This window comes from Motacilla alba, chromosome 5 (assembly GCF_015832195.1).
Source record: "Motacilla alba alba isolate MOTALB_02 chromosome 5, Motacilla_alba_V1.0_pri, whole genome shotgun sequence".
NCBI lineage: Eukaryota > Metazoa > Chordata > Aves > Passeriformes > Motacillidae > Motacilla > Motacilla alba.
The window spans coordinates 7478199-7500262 of NC_052020.1; the positions used below are offsets into that span (position 1 = coordinate 7478199).

At 42.8% G+C, this 22064-nt stretch overlaps 2 protein-coding genes across 15 annotated transcripts in view; both read right to left on the minus strand.

Annotated features, from left to right (window-relative positions):
* SHANK2 (SH3 and multiple ankyrin repeat domains 2) overlaps positions 1–22064 on the minus strand; it is a 278701-nt gene that overhangs the window by 18205 nt on the left and 238432 nt on the right. For 9 of the 13 annotated variants that reach the window (XM_038139490.1, XM_038139488.1, XM_038139484.1 and 6 more), the window contains 4 exons: positions 20705–20840; positions 18880–18960; positions 18475–18483; positions 15708–15728 (listed from right to left, as the gene is read on the minus strand). In XM_038139490.1, coding sequence (XP_037995418.1) covers positions 15708–15728; positions 18475–18483; positions 18880–18960; positions 20705–20840 — 247 coding nt within the window. The remainder of the gene's footprint in view (positions 1–15707; positions 15729–18474; positions 18484–18879; positions 18961–20704; positions 20841–22064) is intronic. The other 4 variants (XM_038139486.1, XM_038139483.1, XM_038139489.1 and 1 more) reach the window with 2 other exon arrangements.
* Positions 3246–12939, minus strand: LOC119702055. 2 transcript variants are annotated; one of them, XM_038139496.1, is made up of 4 exons: positions 11944–12939; positions 11276–11311; positions 9349–9509; positions 3246–4519 (listed from the first exon to the last, which is right to left on the minus strand). In XM_038139496.1, exons 2-4 carry the CDS (start codon positions 11293–11295, stop codon positions 3660–3662), a joined length of 1041 nt encoding a protein of 346 aa, XP_037995424.1. In that variant the 5' UTR covers positions 11296–11311; positions 11944–12939; the 3' UTR covers positions 3246–3659. The 2 variants fall into 2 exon arrangements, with proteins under 2 accessions (XP_037995424.1, XP_037995425.1); XM_038139497.1 differs by lacking the exon at positions 11944–12939 and having other exon boundaries at positions 8866–11291.

Genomic DNA, 22064 nt, shown 5'->3' on the forward strand with positions numbered 1-22064 from the left:
TGCTACTTTTCAGCAATTAGCTCCATCTCCCAAATAATTGATTATTTGTCAAACAAGGATAGTTACTTCATTAGGATACTGCAGACTTGAAAAATCCCAAGGGTTTTGGTGATCTAGAGCTGGTGCTACTACCCCATGTATTGTATTTAGGGATTTAAATTTTACCTCTCACTGGAGAGCAGCGCACTCAGAGCCCTGGATATTGATATGGATGGGAATAAGGCAGGAGAAAAAGAGCTTTTGATCCCTCTAAACAGTAGATCTGGCTGATGCAAGGATGATATTTTAAACAGGAGAAGAAGAGAGGGAAGAACTTTTAGCCTTCGGGATAGGAAGAAGGTTGTCCTAGAAGTGGATATTTCAGTGTCACAGAGGGTGAGGGAGCAGGCGGGAAAGGAAAGGCTGAGCAGGACCAGTAAGCTGAACACTGCTGAGAACTGTCTCACAAGAGTAGTGTTGCTGTTTCTTTTCAACTGAAGTTAGCATTCAAGTCTTTTCATTGGTCTGCTTTTTTTTTTTTTTGCCTTTTTTTTTTTCTGCCTTTTTTTTTTTTTTTGGTGGGGTTTAAATCATCCAGTGGAAGGAGAAAAGAAAAAAAATTCTTAAAATTGTCACATGTATTCAAAAATAAAAAACCAAGTTCGCATCACATTTCATAAGGCTTTTCATAAGGGGATCCATCACTAAGAGCTTCAACTGGGCAGAGATTTCCTCTTAAGGCTCTCCCACCCTTGTTCTCATCCCAGAAGCCAAACAACTAATCTTTGGGATACAGAGAGAAGGAAGCCTTGGAAACTGAAGCACTCAAAATCTGCACATGAGAAATAGAAATACACCACGTAAGAAGTGATCCCCTTTATTTTGAACAGACACATGTAGCCAGATACCCATTCAGACAACAAAAAGCTACAGGGAAAAAGTGATGAGGCCATGACAGACACTTGGAAAAGCATGAAAATTTTTGTTGGGGATGAAACATACATACCCTCCAACTGCACTGATTTTGCTAGACAATCCTAGAAGTCAGATCCTAATTTTGGATCTGACCAAAATATCAGTTGGTACCCACTCTTAAAACCATCTACTATTTCCATGAGGGGAAAAAAACCTGGGTTTTTTGTGAGTTTATTGCAGGTTTCTTGTCTGTAGAGAGGTTTTCAGTCCTTCTCACCCTATGGCTGCTCCCATTTGCCACATTTAGCCAAAGCACTCGGAAATGGGAGAGGAGCTGCTTTGCAAGGAGCTCTTTGGGCCTTCCTCACTTGGCACGTCCAATGGCAGCACTGCACAGCCCTTTCTCTTCTTCTACTGCCTTTGGATCAGAAAGCAAAGGTAGAGTGGAGCTTGTCATTTTGGAGCTACTACAACAAAAAATGAGAGGCCACAGAAGCAGCCAGCACATGGAGACTGAGCCTAAATGGTGGCAGCTACATGGCGGGTCCCGTGGGAAACATCAAAATCTGAACGCCTGGCCACAACTGCCCCACCCTGCCGGAGTGAAAGCACGACATGAAACAAAAACATCCTCACTGCCTTACCAAACGTGCCACTCATTTCCAAGGAAATGGACTGGCTGAACTGCAGCTAGCCTCACTCAGACTCATCCCTGAGAAAGAAGACGTGTTGGGCCAAACCTTCACTCGCCTGCGCCTCGAGCTGTTTGTCTCCACAGCACCAGAGTGCAAACCCCTCCTGCATCCGAACCACACGTTCCAAATATCCTCCTACTGGAATAATCTGTCAGGCTCACTAATTAGCTCTCCTCCCAGCCTCCTCGTGAGCTCAAATACTCTACAGCATGCACTCCTCATACCAACAAGAGGGGAAGCTCACAAGCTCGTGCTGGAAATTCTCTGGGGATAACTTTACAAATAACCTTGACAAAAGAGAGAGAAAAAAGTCACAAAATAGATGCAAAAATTGGCACCTGCTGTGAGATGTGTTGACAGAGTGGCCCAAAGAAGCCTGCCTCCAACAGGATTTTTAAAAGGAATGCAGCTGGATGAAGGTCAAAAGGAAGGAATGTGGGAAAAGCCTGCTCTGGAGGTTGGCCATGAAAGCTGCAATTCCTCCTTGAACCGGTCATTTAGCAGAATACAGCCACAAGCACACACGCACACACACTTTTACAGAAGTTTGTGGCTGGCTGGTAGAGTAACAAACTCTGATCTGCTTTGTCCTGAATAACCTCAGCCTCATTGGAAGACAGGGAAGAAGAGTCTACGTCTCACTGGCCAAAGAGCATGGCTCGGTTGTAGTCACAGAAGAGGATTTTTAAGCCTATGATTATTCCCTGGCATTTTCCACAGAAACTGCTCTGCACCTTCCCGAGAAGTCGCAACGGCGTGTTGAGAGTCAAACACAGGAGCCATGCTACACCTGTGAGAACCTGTCCCCACTGCTCCAGGGCCTCCTGGGAGCAGCATCCTTCTGGAGAACTGTCAGGGATACCACATGTAAAAGCCAGTCTGATGCCTCTGCATGCATATAGCAATTTGAGTGCCACTATATTAAATTCCCCCGAGAGAGGCAGCACCAACAGATATAAAGTAATTTATTGCCAAAGTGCGTTTCCATCTGCCCTGTTGGGTTACCAATGGGACCCGTGCCCTGCTCAGGGTGCCAGCCCTCAGGAAATTGGATGGCCTAAAGGCACAGAAAGTAGTTGTGTTTTGTCAAGATGCAGGTCTCGTCTCTGATGAAAAGCTCTTAATCACAGACAGAGTAGCACAGTACCCAACAGCATGTCATGACTTTACATTCTCAAGAGGTCTGGCTGCTAGGCAAGTTGCTTTTTTTTTTTTTTTCTTTTTCTTTAATAATTAATATCTGCGATAATTACAGGGGACAGTCTCCTCCTAATTGATTTGTTGCAGGAGATGGCTCTTATCCCCGTAGAACACATTGCTTAGTGACTCCTGTTCCGAATACCCAGACTCTCTCAGAGGAAAAAGTATAATGCTGCCCATCAAGCCACCAGATCCATCATCAAATGAACTTTGAAAACGAGAGTCAGGTGCCCAGATAGATCTGGTGGCACATCACTACACAGCCCCCAAAAAGAGAAATATGAGGTATGATCCTGGCAACATTACTTATTGTACGACATAGCCAAGACATGTGGATTAGCTCCACCGAGGGTCTTAGGAAGTGAGCTGGTGAGACCCACAGAGGATAAGAATGGTCATGATCCAGTACAGGCTATACCCCAACACCTCAGGCTGGCATGCCAGAAACACCAGGCAAAGACTGATCGAACACAGTTTGGGAGGCGAGTATTGCCAAGACCTCTATACTTACCACCAAGTCCCGAGTGCTTGCTCAGAGGGGGTGGGATAATGGAGAAAGAAAACTCAAAAAACAGCTGCCTCAAGAAATGACTTGTATTTGTAAGAAAAGCAATGAACGCCTGGCACAGAGTAAAAAAATGCTCGTATGAAGTTAAAGTGAAAGAACAGAGGCAAATGTTCTTCAAATACCAGCAGCACACATCGTTAACAGTGCAAATATAAACTACAAAATGTTAGACTAATCTAGTCAGCCAGAATACAATGTTAGCCAATGTAGGAAATGGTTGAACTCTGCCACCGATGGCCTTATGGCTAAGAATTAAAAGGACAGGCACATTAAAAAAAACCTCTAAAAATCCTATGGAGTGGTTATTTTTTCTTCCCTCCCCCTTTTGCCTGGCGTGGAGGCATGGGCAGCGAGGCCCTCTCGGTTATGGCTCTCTGCAGCCGGCCACTGCGACAAGGCAGGGTGGCCTGCGGCGGGTCGCGAGAGTCGCTCGTCCCTTCGGCCCCTGGTAAGCACACAGTGGAGGATGCCACTGCGTCCTCACCAGTCCATGTCGAGGCACACGTCAACTCGACATGGGGGGTGGCTCTTTGGGAGATGCGCGTTTCGAGGACCTGTGTCCTCGGCTGCTTGAGGAAAGCTAAAATCTCTGACAGGTAGTTATGGATGGCTCTTGTGGAGGTAGCCACAATGCCCAGCTGCAGCTCCATACGGCCCATGGACTGGGACATGAGACCCATGGACTGTGCATGCTCCCTCTTGATATTTTCCAGCAGCTGCACAATCCTACTGTTGGTTTCCATCAACAGCTTCTCTCCCTCTGTTAGCTGGGGCTGCCCTCTCCAACCCCGATCCCTAGGGACAGGCTCAACACCGCAGCGCTCTTCATTCATCTCATCATTTCCCTCCTCCTCAGGAGAGTCACTTTCAAACTGAGGAGTCCTACTGAGTGACTGATCCCCGGGAGACTGTATGTCCATGGTGCACTCCGGAGTCCGCGCCGGCGTTTGAAACCCCTCAAAATCCTCCCCAACGTTGCTGTGCGTTTCAGATGAGGACAGCGGCCACTGCCAGCTCTCTGTGGTCCTGGCTGGCGAGTCTTCGTCAGAGGCAGGCACCGAGGATTCCTGTTCTTCGGCCGGCGTGGACAGCGAGCTCCCTCGGTGATGGCTGGCTTGCCCCGAGGATCCAGGAACCTCCCCATCTTGCTCCCCAGTGACATCTGGCAATCAAATAGAGGAGCAACAACCACTGTATCTGAGGCCAGGCAGATGGAGGTATCTACATGCATTGGACAACACATAGAAATAAGCCAGTTGGGAAGCCAGAGTGTATGTGTTTGGGCAAACGGAAGGGCGGACTAAAGTTTAGTGACTGCATTGGGCACGTGGTAATTGGCGTCATTAAGCACTTTTGGTCTCAGTGCACACTGTCCTGTACCCAGAACACACACAGCCATGCTGCATCCCAAGGCAGGAGCTACCAAATTCCCCTCAGCGTGACTGTGACAGGAAATGTCAGTGAACCTAGCGAGAAGCTCACCTATGCACTGCAGTGGTGTCAGTCAGAAATCCCTGGGACGAGCTCAGGGCCAAGGGTCCAATTGAGCTTCCTGGGGTGTCAGATGTGCTCCACCACTGGCTGAGGGCAGCCCTTTGTTGCTCTGAAGCACTGCTGGCTATCTTCACTTTTGTCCGACGTCTCACGTCACCCCACCCAAAATCTCTCCCAAATAACTGCTGCAGCGCGACGGTGGCCGTCCGTGGGATTATCCCGTGAGCAATGCCCTCCCCAACATTTGCCAGATTTTCCTTGCTCTCTTCTCCAAACAGTAGGAAATGCTATCTGAGGGCATTGCTCACCGGGATCTCTTTGTCTCCTGCAAATGAACTGAGTTTTGCCCTCCCCTGGCTACCTCTTCCCTTGCCTGAGGGTGCGTGGTGGAAATCTGGGTGCAAGCGCTTCCCCATGGCAACTCTAGAGAAAAATGCCCTCCCAAAGAGCAGGAAAGGCTAGGGCTTTTGCACCCACAGGAATCACCAGCTCACACTGGAGTGTGATCTGCCCAGCTCTGACCTGCACCTCTCTGCATTACGTGAGGCTGTGGCCAGGACTCTGTACACTTTCTGTTACTTCAGATAAAAAAATGAGTCCACTTGTTTTTTTTTTCTTTTTTTTTTTGAGTGGAGCCAATTTGGTCATGAGAAATCACCCTGGGGCAGTGTGGCTGAAGGAGGCAGGACAAAGCCCAAAGCCCAGAGCCCTGCATTCCCCACGCTCAGGCAAGGGACAGCTGAGAGAGGCACTGCTCTTGCTTGGGTTGTGACCCGACCAGGCTGCTGCTGCTCACACTGCAGAGGCCTGAGTGCCAGATCAGAGCCGTGCCTACTCTCTGGCATCCCAGCCTTGAAAAAAGCTTTTTGAGTTTTTTTTTTTTTTTAAAGGATTAATTTCTGCTTTTTGAAATACTGCTCTTCAGACCTCAGTGGAAGCTGTGAGCTTATATCTGCAAGGTGTTGCTGAGGTCATGTTAAACCATACTTTTGGTTCTGTTTATGAATCAGGGCAGGGTTTTGTTTGATTTTTTTTTAAATTATTTTATGTGAAATATAATGAAATGAAAAGTTTTTTCTGACAGACCCAAGGATCCCTCCTCCTATATCTCAATCCCTGTCTACCACAGTGTGGTACTCATTATTTCTACACCCATGTGCCTGCAGTATTAGGGTGCTCTAAAAGGGATTCTGTGTGACTTCATTGAATGATGACTTTTAAGTGCTAAAATAATGGATATTATTCGTGCATTTAGCATATTCACTACTTCAAAGTATTCACATTCAAAGTATTCATATTCTCTCTGCGTCTGGCTGGACTGTCCAGTTGCATGTTTTATGGAAAGTGAGGATGAAATTGTGTTTGTAAAAAGGCATGAGCTCCTTATGGAAATGAATTCTAGGGACAAACTGTCATGCAATCATTGGCTCTTCCACTCCATGGAGATCTGAAAGGGACTATATATCAACCTAACTAAGAACTGCTCCTTCTTTGGCAATTCTTCTCCTGCTTCGTCTAATACAGCCAGAGCTGCATTCCTTCATCAGCAAAGCTCTCTTAACAACTACAGTGTAGGATCATGAAATGATTTCTCAGCATTTTCCCATTTGAGTACACATGAAAAAAAAAAAGAACAAAAAACAGGGGACCTAATTTTACCACACAAAGCAAACACACACTTCAATTAAAGTCTATGGAATCGGAGTGAGATAAGGGATCATAAATACTCATTCTGGTAGAGCCACTGGTCATATTGGCATTTCTTTTGACATGTCAACAGAGAATTCCCCATATTTAAAAACCCCTTTTAGCTAGCAAGTGTTCTAAACAGAGCCCACCTAACAACTGGTAAGTAGTAGAACCAAACTATACTGGAAGTCAAAAACAGAAGCAAAACGAAATCAAAAACCTCCAAACTCCACACTGATTTATGAATACTTCTGTAAATGGTATTACTGTCTAATTTGTTCAGACTCAGGGGGACCAGAACACCTTTGTTATTTGTGCATGTCTACATATTTGCCAGAGGCTTGTAAAGAAAAATTTCTCTGAAAAATCACAAGAATACATTTTTACAAAATTCCTTATGTCCTATGAAATGTTACCACTTGCCATTCTCCCAGTCAGTCTTTTCAGCCTTTCAGAGCTGAAAGAGCAGCATCTGGCAATCAGTGACCAATGACACAAATGACAAAAAAGCAAAGAGTCTGTGAAAACCCCTGGGCAGAAGGTTAACTGCGGAAACTCTTGGCGAATACTTCTGAATAATGAATACATGCACAGGCTTTAGGTTAGGTTGGTAAACTTGGCTGGCAATGAGAAGGACGAACAACCATCACTGTTATTATTTGTAACGAGGTGTTTAGCATCTCTCAGCAGCTCCGGTTTCTGGAAGCTTTGGGAAGCATTGCCATGGGCTTGGGGAACCGAGGGTGTGTTACAGGAATGGCCTTCCACAAACTTTCCTTTACTAAGGAACTAATCATGAGAAAATTGCCTGGAAGCCACTGGCTGTCACCACCTGGATGAACATGGGAGTCTCTGCCCAAGAAATCCATTCCTTGGTGACCAAAAGTCACCCTAAATTCTGGGCGGATCTTGGTCAGGTTGGTTACACCAGTGCCTAGGCTGGGCGGTGGGAGAGGTGTGCCAGGCACAGCAGGGGCACTGCAAAACTGGGTTCAGCCAGAAACTGTCCTTATGTTTGAATAGCTGACAGAGTGACCTCCACTAACTCCCTTTAACTCCTTAGAAAAGGGGCCACTTCCAAAAAAAGAGAGAGAGGCCACTACAACTGTGAAGTCAAAATTGGTCATGGATCAAACCATGCACCAACTCGGCTGACCTCACCTGGTTGTTAATTTGCTTTAAAAAAAAAAAGAAATACCTTTCTTTTCAAGCTTTAAATAGAGTGGGTACAAAGAAGCACAGCTGGCTTCCTTGGGCATGAAGCAAAGGGAAGAGGTCAGATTCCCTGATCTTTCTAGCAATTTCCACGTGACACACCATTCCTGCATGCAGCATTTTGCTCACAGTGATAGATATAACTTACAGGCAAAATAGGTCACTTCTGTCTTTTACAGGTATCTTTATACCAAGTGATAGCAGCCATCAGACCTGCAGCCTCCAAGGTTCATGTTCCTAACCTCACGTCCTTTGCTCTGCTGGGACAGGACTTCCATCTCCATCCCTAAATGGCTGAGGAAGGGACTCAGGGAGGAGCATGCAAATGTGCTAAAGGGAGCAGAAACATCTGGAAGCTCCTTGCACTTCAGCTTTAGTGTTTGATCACTGTGGGTACTATGCAGCTATTTCCAAAAGCCCCCTGGGATTCACAGGTTTCTGAAGGCTGTTTTTTTGTTTTACCTCAGTGACTCTGCTGTGTTTAAGGAAAAAAAAAAAGAGATCTGCTATTGAGGGGGTCCATGCAATAGGAACTGGTGAGCCTCCACCAAAGTCCTGGCTATCTCCCTTTCTCCCCTGTTGGATAGGTTCTCTGTTTCTGCAGAGGAGCAGAATCTGCCAGACAGATTCTCTGTTCCTGCTGCCTATCCAGGTGATTCCCCTGGGCTGACACAGAGCCTGGTCTGACGTGGTGGATCAGCAGGTGCTCCTGGAGGCCACAGGAGAGCTGCTCCAGGTGTGCCTGCAGGGGAGAGCTGTGGTTTGCCCCATCCTGCCCTGAGCATGCTGATCAAAGCCAAGTTTATTCCAGCCTTTAGGTACATGAATATGTCCATTATTTTGGAGCACTGCTATTCCGTGCTATTCCTTGCACAGCAACGTTCATCACCACTGAGAGTCCTTTGTGTCGGTCATGAGGCATTTTTAGGATTGTAGCAATTACAGAGAATTACTGAATGGTTGATTCAGCTGCAGGGGTAGAGGACTGAGACAGAGGCCAAGAACAGAGCAGGGCTTAGGATATACACAAACTTTAGAGACATCAGAAGTATTTCTTTAGCTTTTGGTCACTGAAGAACATTTGAGATTTATGCCTGTGTTGTGCCTTACCTGCCACTTGGACTGGCAGCTGATCCCTCCCCTGAGATGTGCTGCTCTTTAAGAAGCCCTCCTTTTGAAATCCCACCATTCCTGTTTCACCTCTGCTACCGGACCGTTGCCTTTTCCATTATCTTTTCTTTTCAGACTGCCCACCAGCGGAGCTGCACGGGAGGGCTGGGGCACCGTCTCTTCCTGCTGACAGACAGGTGGGTGGAGATGTCCCTTGGCCACAACAAGAGGGCCAGGAGCCCAACAACAGCGGGAACACAGCAGGGGAGCTTCCCGGGCCCTGCCTCTGCTGCTCTGGACCTGGGCCTCTGTCTGTATCTCATCATCCCTCCTGGGGTGGGTGCATTTCTCAAACTGCTTAGGTACCAAGGTGATAGGTGCCTTGTAAATACCTAAGATAGATACAGACAGAAACTGTACCAGGCGCATTATGCAACACTTCAGACAATGCCAATGGCACCTCAGCGCTGTAGGATCACCCACCTGGTCCAGCATCTGCAGGCAAATACTGGGCACATGCATTTTTCCTTTGGAAAAGTGATGGGAACACAGGACATTCTTTCTTCCTTGGTGGCAACAGGTTTGGGCACACAGCCCTTACTGTCGGGCACTGCACATGCAAGGGTTTTGTTCCATCGCCTTCCCTAAATACGAGTTTGCAGGTTTAGTTCAATTTCCTTCGTTAGCCAATAAAATTTGCTTCCTTGTCAATAATCTGCAAAAACGGGTTACAGGAGCTGCACCAAAACTAAAGCGGGGGGGTCTTCACATGTGCCTATTTGAAATGCCTTTTAAATGACATAAAAATGTGGCTGTGGTGCTGCTTTCATCTTATGGATTCAATTTTTTTATCCCAATTTCTTTTATTTTTAACTACAAGTAGCTTGTTTTTAGCATGAAGTCCAGGAGTGATTATGCATATAATTAAGTTTGCATGTCTGGGGGAAAAAAAAAAGCAGCATCTAAATCAAGTAGGTGCAATTATTTGCACTGCATTGCTTTTAGGTTTTTGGCACTTGCCATATATATGCCAAAGGCCTTGCCCTGCTTAATTTGTAAAAGAATAGCTGGGAAGTAACTGGATAAAAACTTCAGGGTTTTTATCCCTGTCTGTGGGTGGGAGAGCTACGAAACGACAATTTGGGCAAGCAGTGAGTCTGGGGATCTGGGCAAGGCTTTCAAAGAAGCAGATGAACAAAAATTCTGGACCACCTTCCCAATGGTAATGGGCAGGTGAGAACCTACTGATTTCAAAAGAGAGCTTGGTCAGACCATAGGAGTTCATCTGATAAAGTCGCTTGGCAGAGAAGCAATTTCACCTGACAGTGTCCCTGTGGGAAAAACAGGTGACTCATGTTTGGTTAAAATGGTTAAAAATGGATCTTTGCCCACTGAGAACAAACGGCTTTCTTTTCAGCTCTTCAAACAGGTTCAGATGTGTAAAAATTCATCGAAGACCAAAAGCAGGTAAAGAATAACAAGGCCTTCAACACACCACTGAGCATTTAAAGACTAGCCTTGGCTGAAGCATGGATTCAGAGCAAGAAAATTAAAGGTTAAGTTCTAAATCCAAATTAGTTGTTTATGGTCAAAATTAGAGGAAAGAAACAACAAGTTCAGCCTACAGTTATGTCCTGTAAATATATAGTTAAAAATATACAGAAATGGAATGACCTGAGTTTTCATGTGGACAATTAGGCTAATCCTCATCAATTTGCCACCTCTACATTTTAATCTGGAATTACCTTTTTCCAGCCCCACCCCAAATTAACAATTTGCAGGCTTGTGCTTGAATCGCAATGCCCAATCCCCACATTTACCATACTGCAAACAACAGGCAGAGAATATTATTTTAGCAGTCAGCATAATGAGGAAATAATAAAAGCGCTTTGCAATACAGTCAAACACAAAAGGCACTTGAAACACTTTCCTTCTATGAAAATTAACTAAAAATAATTGTCTGTTCTCTGGGATACTGTATATTTTACAAAGTACTCTAAAATAAAATAAAATAATAAAATATATAAAATAAATCAATAAAACATAAAAACTTTTGTTACTAAAATGAATCATTTAACATTGAGTATCTATAAATACCATTACATGATTTATGAAAATGCTTTGTAGGAATTCACAATAAAGAGGTCTCAAAACTTTCTTGAAGGAAAGCCTTAATTGTGTTTCTAGGGCTGAAAATAGCTTCACATTATTACACAAGTCACATTTACACATTATAACCACACCATCAAAAGTAATTTTTAAGGAAGGCAGAAAACGGATATGTTCAAATTCTTTCTAGAGATATAATTTTCAAGTACCAGCTCTTTAACAGCATGTTCATTATTAAGGAAATAATGATACAGGCATTTAAAATACACCTGCAATGCTGAAGCCTTGCAATTCAGCCTACCTTGAAAGAGGAATGGTCATTGTCTAACAGTGGTTTCTGTTCAAGAACAAAAACAAAGCAGAGAATATAGTCAATACCCACTCCTACCCTGCAAGCCAGGTGGAATTTAAATGGCAATTTGATGTTCTGTTTAAGAGACAGCATTTGAAAATTTGGCCTAGTCACAGAAGAAAGGCAATCAAATCAAAGAAACCAAAAAGAAAGTGGAGGGTCTAAGACACTTACAGCATTCTCTGGTCTTACACTTAACTCTCACACTTCCACACCGAGGGGAAAAACCAAACAAACTATGAGGAATTATCTAAAACAATTTATTTTTAATTAGATTAGAAATTAATTAACATGGATATGTGAACATTTGAAGGAAAAAGAAAAAAAATAGCAGCAAAGGGAGTTTTGAGATGAGGGAGATAAGTCCTTCATCTCCCTGGCTCCTGAAAAAGAGAGAGAACACATTAAAAGTGCTGAAAGAGTTTTCCACTGCCCTAAGTGTGCCATATTGGGAAACACATGCAATTTTAACTGTTCCTCAAGCCCTCATGATTTTGAATATGTGCTTAGATATTAAATTGATAATATCTGAGCATAGTCACACTCACGTATTGAAACCAACGTATTGAATGTGTCTCTGCAAATGCTACAAACCCCGCATTTTCTGTAACACTTACAATTGCTTTTCCAACTTCTTTTGTACCATTGTCTTGTTTGGCTGATGCAGAAAGGTTTTGAAAACCTTTTTAATTAGAGTCCTGTAGTAAAGAAAAACAAGTATCATGACAGGGCACTACATCCCCAAGAATAAGCTGATAAATTCAAAATAATAACAGAGTAGATGAGGACACCCATACAGACTCAAGCAGCCTCTATTTAGGATTCCCAGTGTTTCCAAAATCTTAAAGCATCTCATGAAGGGTAAATCCTGGTCTGAAGACGTCTTTAGTACCAGGAGTTACCTGTTAAGTTTGGATTCTGTGGCACAAGTTGCTAATCAGCACATTGCCAAGTTATTTTTTGTGGAAAACACAGGTTTAGCATTGTTCCCTTTTTGAAACATGCCAATTTTCAATACTTTGCTCTCCCCAAGTGTTTTACAAGTACTTATATTATAGCCACAGTCCTAATCCCACACTTACACTGCTGTGGACTCCCCAAGTTACACTACAAGCCATGAAATCTGCAGCCTTGCTGCACCGACCACAAATGGGGCTGGCATTTCTTCACACAGACTTGACAAATTCCACCCAGAGTCACTGCTTTCTGCTTGAGATAAATGACAACCCGATGACAACCTCTTCCTCATTACTACACTGCCACTTCATTAGAATTTCAAATATGTAATGTGAATCAATTACTTACAAGGGATAACCTTCAAGAATTCTTCACGAAGCCTGGTGCCTTTTGCTCTCATCTTCTGAAATAGTGTCTGGCGAAGATCTGAAAACCTTCTTCCTACAGAGAAGTACTGCAGGTGCTGGGAGCTATCTCAGGAGCTGCTGTGGTGAGTGCTGTAAAAGTTGCTTTGGTGGTATTCCCATTGTTCCCTGCAGACAAATCTCCATCATCAGCTCCACCACAGCGAAATAAAGAGAGTGAGTTTTGAGCCCAGACGGCTTTGGGAGTGGTCTCTTCAAACGGAACAGAACACTGTGAGCTAATCCACTGCTTGGCATTCACTTATATATATTTGCTCTGCAATTGCATTGTTTCAGATGCCATTGGAAGGTGCCACCTTTGAAACAATGGACAACAGGAATGGGATGAAGTGGGAATGCTTATTGCAGACAGAGCTAATAATATTTCTTTTGAATGCCGTCAACTGATATTTTTCTATTCAAATGCCAGTCAGCCTCGATGCCAGGTCACAATATTCTGTGTTGATGATACCACAGTTATTGTGTATCTGTGAGGTGATGATAGAATCTAAACCCTTCAGAGAAAATCCTTTATTTGTAGTTGGTAGTGCAGCCCACACAAAAGCCCAAAGACCAGGACCAACACACATACTTTATCAGTATATGGTATGTATCAATATATTATATTGATTACCATATCAAATCTAAGAACAAACAGCACCACCCCAGCTCACAACTGACACCCATGTGACACTGCCAGCAGATTATTTATTAATGCAGAACGATTATTTGTCATTTCCATTTCGCTGTGGAAAATTAACCTGCTCTGTTCTTCATTTTGTCCTTTCTCTTAGAGGAGTTTATATTGGGTATTTTAAAATTCAACACTGTCCACTTCAGCTCTCACTGAAAATCCCAAATTACTCTCTAAATTAAACCCATTTCCTGGCAGCAAAGAAAGCTGAGGAGCAGGAAACTTTTAAATCATGTATCTAGACATTTACAGAGCCTAGCTTATGGATGTGTTCCTTAAGGATCATATAATTCTCAAATTCTCCCTCCACAAGGAGTTATTCATAAGTCAAAACAAAAACTGAAGGAAAAGCCATTTAAGACCAAGCTCTCCACCAGCTGCATAAACTTATTATGAACAGAGTTAAAGTTTTAAAATATTAATTTTGAAGCTCTAATGATACCTATTTTCCTGTCATGATGATGAAAATTATGACCTCAAATTTTCCCCTTAATCTTTCATTTTCAGAGTGTTTTCAAACCTTCATTTCAATTTGCTGCAGGAATATCCTGGTTATTGTTCAGTATTAATGGAATCACATTTTAAGTGCTGCCTCCAACAAGTTGCTGCTACAACTCTTGGTTTACACGTTGCCATAACTTACTCATACAACGGTTCTTGGAAAACTACAAGGCACAGGAAAGAAAAACACCTCTCCCCCATCCCCAGGTATCCCACAAAATCCAGAAAGTAGTTTGGAAACATGACTCTTCCACACACGCATTTCAAGGTTGGACGCTACCTCTGAGTCAGGCAACTACTGCAAGCAGAAAGTCAGTGGCACAGATGAAGTTAAATTTTACTTAAATTCATGATTTGTAACTGCAGTAGAATGACAGAACTGCCTATGCCATGCTGCCCCAAACCTAAGGATTTTATCACTTTTTTAGACACAAATACCCTATCTTCTATCCTGAATATCAAAAAATACAGCCTATGTCCTGTCCTGCCTTTCCCCTGCTTTCGCAATGAACCAGAACCCATCTCCAGAGATAATCAACAAGACCAGTCAGACAAGAGCCACAGAAGCCATTATTATTATTATCTTAATGCCTCCCTCATCTCTGACCCAGAAAACTGAATTTGTGGTTGACAGAAGACTCTACACAACAACACAAAGCTTTTTTTTTTATATGCTGCCAAAACATATTTCTCAGTAGCAATGTGGTTTATTCTGTCATGATCTCCGAATGGAGAATGGCAAATATCCCTAGCTGGAACCTCTGGTAACCACCTGAAAGGAGGTCAGGAAAGAGCAGGAAAAAAAGAGTGGAAAATAACCCAATTCCATCCTATTAAATGTCAAAAACGAAAAGCTTCCCTGCTGAGAGAAGACACTGCCTACAGCCTAGGTTTCCTTTCCATGACACTGAACCTCATCCAAGAGCAGGACACAGCCTGTTTTTCACCAGCTACCACCCAGGGGCTCAGGGAAGTGGGAGACTCTTCCTTGAGCCAGGCTCCATGAGAAGGTGGAAATGAACAGCCCCTGCTCGGGAGAGCTCACAATCTAGGGAAGCAAAATGACGTACAGGAGCATGGAAAAAGTACAGCTCAACACAAACAAACTCTCTGTACACAAAAATACAGTCATGAAAACTATTAAAATAGCACTGCTATTTCTACCAGCCCCCCTGCCTTGCCATCAGTGCTGGGATGACTGCTCAGTGGGGATCTAGGGAAGGTGGGTCTTTGGGAGAGATTTCAAGGAGAAGGTGGTAGGTGGCCTCATGAATCAGTCCAGGGAGGGCACTCCATGCATACAGGACAGCGTGGAAGATGTTCTACCAGACAGAGCAGCATTTCTGCGGGTGAGAAGCTCAGGTGTGGTGTGCAAGATCCCTGATTCCTGAGCCAGACACAGTGTGGGCATGGGAAAACGTGTGGCCGGTCGGGACACGAGCGGGGTCGCTAATGTGGGACTGCACTGGGAGGGTCACTGGCCACTAACTCTCTGTGGCTGCCAGTCAGCACAGGAACTGTGAGGAGATGAGATGGAAGGGGTTGGAGAAGAGTCGGGTACAGAGAAGGAAAAAAAAGGCAAGGTGAAGGAAAGGAGACAAAAGGAAGGAATGCAGGGGATATTTTCGAATGTGGTCTTCTGTTTAAGTTTCTTAGTGTGTTTGCAATTTATTAACTAATTAACTAAAAAAACATATACAATAATTAATGTACATTTGACACCATAAAATAAACTGGACCATATGCCAACATTTACATTGTTATTATCCTTCACTATGGAAAGGTGAGAAACAGGTTAAACAAGAGACAAAATGCTTCCCCTTACCCTTCTTCTTCCGTACTGAAGCTTGGAAATAGAAAGGGAAGGAACTGTGAATCAATTCTGAAGGTAATTTTTTATATGCTAAATCCTCGTCTGTCATTTTGAGTGCAAACATTATCCTTCCCTCTAAGATGTCAGTCTCTCCCTGCTCACCTCTTCTAAACAGGTATCTCTCAAACCACAGTAGATAAAATCTGCTTTTGCCAAGCTGTTTATCAGGGTTTATGAGGAATTTCTCCCCTGCAGTTATTAGGGATACATGCAGAATTTTTTTTTTCTAAGTTGTTTTTTAAAAGCAGTTATTGGGGCAACTTTTTGATACCAGGGCTGTCAAACTATGACAACATCAGGCATTCCCAAATCTCTGCAGATTGAAATGGAAAGGAATCATTAGCACACTGCCATCTTTTGGATTAATTAATTTGAAAGAGAACAGCTCAGATGGTCTGCTCTGTATTAGGAAGAACAGAATAGCTCAAAACATGTCAGTAAAACTGTAAGTAGAGTTCAGAGCCAGGCAAAGGAAGTGACTCTAAGGACTGCAAGATGGATAATTTTTTTTAAAAAAAATATTATGTTTACCTTAGCTAGAAGATATTACAAAACTATGCATTCTAAGGGAAAACAAATGGGGAGTTTCTATTTACATTTTTCTTCTACTACATAACAAGGGACATTCAATAAAATTAAAGGCATCACATTCAAAAGCAATAAAAAGGAAATACATCTGTACACAGCACATAATTAGCCCGTGGGATTCTTTGTCATGAGACATTATTGAGACCACGAGCTTCTCCAGCTCAGGAGAAAGGGTTACACATAGGTATTGATGAGAACATCCACAGTGCTCATTTGTAGGTTCTGCCTATTTGGTTGGCACATATATGGCATGAAAGGAATGCTCGTTCATTAGAGAGTTTAATGGCTATAAAAATGTGGGTGTTCTCATAGCTCTCACAGATGTCCAATATATACACAAATACATAGAGGGATATATAAATTATAGATAAATACACACATACAAGCTGTGTTTTATGTCAGGAGACAACTTTTAACTGATGGTAGGGAGAACACTTTCCCTGTGGAAGCTTGTTCAGTTGCTGTGCAATTTAAGAGTTCTTGTCCTTTCTGATAATAGCCCTTTTCCAGGGCAAATATGAAAATAGGTAGACCACAGATGTTATTTGGAACAGCAGTCACATTGTTTGCTAGGGTGGCAAATGTTCAGAGTGTCACAGAAGTGGCATTTACAGACTTTTTTAGGAAGAATGCAAATGTCTGCCACTACTACAGCTTTCCTCAGGCACAAACACCTCTGGAACATGGTGCAGGACTATTTCTCAGAGCAGAAAACTCCTGCCACTGCAATATCTGCCCCATCTGGATAAAGGCATGAATGGGAAATGTGCTTAAAAATGGAAATTTGTCCCATGGCTGCTTGTTAAAGGAGTTGCAGTGGTTTCTGTCACTTGGTGAGGACAAACAGCAGAGCAAGGGCCACAGCTTGAGCAGGGGGGGTGGGAAAGCTAAAATATGATGTTCTCCACTGGGGACATTACTATTTACAAGCTATTCTCCTTCAGGAAAGTGCTGCGTCTGCTTTAAGATCAATATCTCCTGTGGAGGATTGAAAAGTCAGAGAAATAGAAGAATATCCTCAGCTTGAAAGCAATTGGCAGAAGAGGATAACAAAGGGGCAAAAATGGTGCTTAAGTATTGCTGTCCCCTTGGGAAAGGTGGTTGATAAACCAGCAAAGTTTTACAAGCTCTCAGCACTCCATGAAAGAAAAGCAAATGAAAAACAGCCAGACCCACAAAGTGTGCTCCAGAAATAATATTTTACATTTTAATCCTGGAAGAAAAATGATGGAGCATTCACAAGCTGACGACACCTTGAGCTAAGCTCCTAAACTTCCTTGTACATAAAAACCAAATTTTCTGAGTCTTGCTGGAGCTAAATAATCAGACTGGGGCGGGTTTTTTTGGTCTTCATTTGGTTGTTAGACCATAGAGAAGACACAACCTACTTCAGCACCCCTTTGCTGGGAGACTTCCCACTGGATCTACGTGGCTTGACTCACTAAAGGATGGATGGGGTCCATCTGCCCCAAAAAACACTGACTTACAGGGGAAAAAAAGGGGCCACAAGGCTATGATTCCTTCCAGCTGGCCTTCAGATAAGTCCATGTCAGGAAAACACCAAGATCATAAAATTAACTATTTAATTGTAGAATTACATGGGAAAATGGTTTTAATGTGTGGATTATTATCATCTATTACTCTGCAGTGAGGGATGTGGTTTGGTTTTATACCCATTTCTCACTTGCTAAACACACTGTTTTACTGTTATAGACACATAGAAATATGCACTGGGCTTTTCTCTTTTTATATATGATTTATTCATATTTCCATGTCTTAGTCTAGCTGCAGAAATTCTACCTTTTAATGACCTAACAGATTAAAACCAGCAAGAAAAGAACAATTACCTTCCTCATTTCTAGAAAATGAATACAAATCCCTGAAGATTTATGCATATCTAGAATGTGGATGATCAAGCAAAGGAATCTACAACCACATTTCTCAAAACTAGCAAATAAAAGACTGAATGCTCAATAACTTTTATTACCAATAGTGAGAGGAATTAAGTTTATATCATGCACAGAAGTCAAAGTGATATCATAATATGCACTTTTTCAGATCAAATGAAACAAGTTGAAGTTGAAGCTGCTTTAACACTGTCAGCTTTTAATAACAGCTTCTGGCAGCTTACCTTTATCCACTAATGAGAGGCCACAGAAATTTAAAATAAAACAATATTAGATGAACTGAAAATTTAGAAAGCAAAGCTAACAAAACATGATACAGCATTATTTTATTTTTTTTATTTTCTTCCTTTTTTTTTTTTTTCTTTTTTTGGTAGATGTGCCAAACTTTGATGATGCATAAAATGTATCAACATTCCCTTGCGCAGCAGTAAAGGCACAAGTCTCCACAAAAATCATTCATGCGAGTCATGCACATTTTGAGTTCTCCAAAGATGCAGCATTCTTAAAACCTCCTCTGCTCTAGACACTGTACACAGTGCAGCTCCCTTCACCAATTCCACATAGAGACATATAGATAGATATTTACATCTCCACCAAGCCAGCATGCTTGCCAAAAAACACTTTCTTACCAAGCTCTTCAAGCTCTGAGGTCATGGACTTAGAGCGCAGGGTCAGTGCAGTGGTTGGAGCTCGCTTAGGAGGTGGTGGGGCTGTGCATGGAACAGAAAAAACACACAAGTGTCAGCCAAAACACACCCTCTGGAAGCCCTGTGCTCACAGCCACAATTCCATATCCATTTAAAAGAATAAGCTCCATGAAATAAGGCGAGAATAAATACCTACATGTGGAGGAAAAAGCCCTGAGATGCTTTTCATGGACTGAATTTCTCCACTGTTTCTGGCTCTAGCGTAGGTTGCTTGACACATCCGCAAGCTTTTATGTAACAGGATACATAGAAACATTTAAAGCTAAATAACTGTGCACTTCTGTTTCCCAGCAGGAAAAGGGCTTTCTAGAGAAAGGACCTCGCAGCAGTGGTGCCCCTTCTGAGAAATATGCAGGGCTGAAAACCTCCTGGGCACCAGCCAGTCTCTGGCAGATTAATTTAATCTTTGAAGAAACTGTTCAATCTGAGAAATACGGGAAAGAACATTCAAATAGACCTGAATTGTTAAGGTTACTCTAAGGGAAATGGGTGAACCTCAGAATATCTAAGGTTTTAAAATATCCAGGCAATAATCTAGTGCAAAAACTACAATCTGTGCTTTAGTATCCTGGTAACAAATATGTCTGGTGGTCAGAAAAGATCATCTCATTCCAACCCCTCTGCCACAGGCAGGGGCACCTTCCACTATCCCAGGTTGCTCAAAGTCCCATCCATCCTGGCCCTGGGCACTTCCAGGAGTGGGGTAGCCACAGCTTCTCTGGGCACCCTGTGCCAGGCCTCACCACCTCCACAGTAAAGGATTTCCCACTAAAATTTAGCTGCCTTTCAGTTTAAAGCATTGCCTCTTGTCCTGTCACTACATTTAAGGTCAATATGATACATACCAAAAGGCAGAGGCAAAAAGCTTTAAAATGTGTGAACAGCATTTCCATCAAGCCAAAAATAATGCAGGACCATGCTGGGACATGATTTAGTTTAATAGAGCCTTTTCCCTTCACCCCACAAGCTGGTCTCCCTCTTTTTTGCTTTTTAATTATCATTATTTTTAATAAGCAGTGGAGGTGAAAAGCACTTCCAGCACAGGCAGAAAGTTTTAATTTCGTGGAGCAGGAGGGATCCTGCAGGGCCAGCTCCTCACCTGCTCCCGTGCTGCAGAGCACGGTGTGTGTGAGTGAGAACTCACGGGACTGTGGGAGGAACAGGAACTTCCAGCAAAGTGCTGCAGCTGCAAGGAGCACCAGTGAGCAGCAGCAATCTTTCCTGCTTGATGATAATTATGAGGGCCTAATGACTTCCCAGCATAGCTGGGAAACCAAACTCTGGGGCATCTAAGGTGAAGCAAACAGTGTAAATTCCTTTTTTTGCATCATCTTTTTTGGGGGATGAAGTTTCTGTGGGGTTTTTTTTTTGTATGGGTGGGTGAGAAACACTGCTAAACTACCCCCATTTCAAGTACATTTGAAATTAATAAAAGATCATCTCTTCTTAGTGCTTTTCCCCTCTCACTACTGCAAGAAATTTTACTACAAGGTCCTCAAACATATACATGTGAAAAAGTTATAAAGATCAATACCAAGCATGATGAGAGAATTTTGCTCTTTTGGCCACATGTTAATGTCTAACCCAAGAGAATTAAATCACTCCGAATTAAACAAGAACAGGGCATTTCAAATTTGAGAAGCAAAGTCTAACAAATCAGAATTTAGAAAACAGCCATTTCATGCCCATACTTGGTTATCTGTGGAGGAAGAGCAGAAGAGTCCATTAGGAGGAGAGAAAAACGTACCTTTCTTCCTTGCTGTGTCATCTGGATCAAGATTCCTGGTTACTGTGACAACCTTCAGCACGAGGTGATTGCCCCCCTGTCGAATCATGTTCACCACCTGCCTGTGGCCAACTTTCACTACATTCTCATTGTTAACCTGCACAGAAAGAAAGGAGTCTTTTAGACCAAAATGCAGAGAATTTTTGTTCTATCATTTTTATAAAAAGAATGGGGAAGGAACAGACAGAAACAGAATTTCTAGTTACGGCCTTTGAATGAAAATATGTATTTAAGGAACAGCGCACAGCTGACATGATGACCAGAAAACAAAGCTACTCCTTTGGGAAATGCACATCTAAATAAATTCAACCAAATCCCACCCTTTACATATTTTATTTACAATGACTAGAATTTTCCTTCTGCAAGTTTCTGGAAGGATCTCCTGTCCTGGAAGCAAAGGCAACAGGGCCATAGGAGGCCCAAAGAGTGTCCATGGAAAAAGAAAAGTTAAATACATGAAGCCCCAAGCAGTTACTGTGGTCATGCCAATTAAACTTCAAACTCCACTGCAACACTTAGCTTAGGGGAAAAAAAAAAATATATATATATATGTATATATACACCCAGTAATTTCTAGGGCTAAATCATCCTTTTTTTGCTGGATTTGTCTTTCCATAATATCAATTAATAGACATAGAAGAAAGCAGAGGCATAAAAACTGTAAATAAGCACGGCTAAAAGTAATTTATTTATTCATTCAATCTATAAGGAGTCACTGAAAGTCATCTGAAATTTGAATGATGACAACATGTAAGACTGAAGTGCTGCCTGTGCTATTTGAACATAAAAGATATTGAGGAATGGAGGAAGAGCTGCTGCCAGGATACATGCTGGGAAGTTGATCTCTCTCCAAAATTCCACTGACTCAGTAATATTTCACTGAGATCACTCAATGCCTCCCAAAATGAACAGTCATTTTCAAAGTAAGTGTTTTTAGCCTCCTCTATTTATTCTGACAGGCTGGGCATCTCACACTCTAAAGGATTTACAGTTCGGAGCAGAATCTCTCATTAAATATTATTGCTGTTTAGCAGAACAAACAGCACAAGCCGCCCCACTCCAATTTGAAATTATTTTTCCATCCATTGTCTGGAAGGAAAACCTTCCCTTTTTCCAGGCTTCAGCCGAGCCAAAATGCATTTTAATGAACCAGTGCATTGGTAAACCATCTTTTCAGCAGAGTGCTGCAGTGGGGAGCCTCCAGGACGAGCTGTGTGCTCTGTGCCTGAGCTCGGGGTGCTTTTGGAGATGCTTTTTTGGTTCCATGTACTGTGACGTAGGTGGAACACATGCTGAACATCCAGACCTGTTGAGCAGGCAA

Bases quoted from the DNA above. Each gene is read 5' to 3' on its own strand.
- LOC119702055 (XM_038139496.1), bottom strand. From the start codon at position 11,295: ATGACCATTCCTCTTTCAAG. The intron at 9,510-11,275 runs GTAGGCTGAATT...ACTCGTATTTAG, and splicing joins ATGACCATTCCTCTTTCAAG to GGAAGGCGATGGAACAAAAC. The intron at 4,520-9,348 runs GTGGGTGATCCT...TTTGATTGCCAG, and splicing joins GCCTGCAGATGCTGGACCAG to ATGTCACTGGGGAGCAAGAT.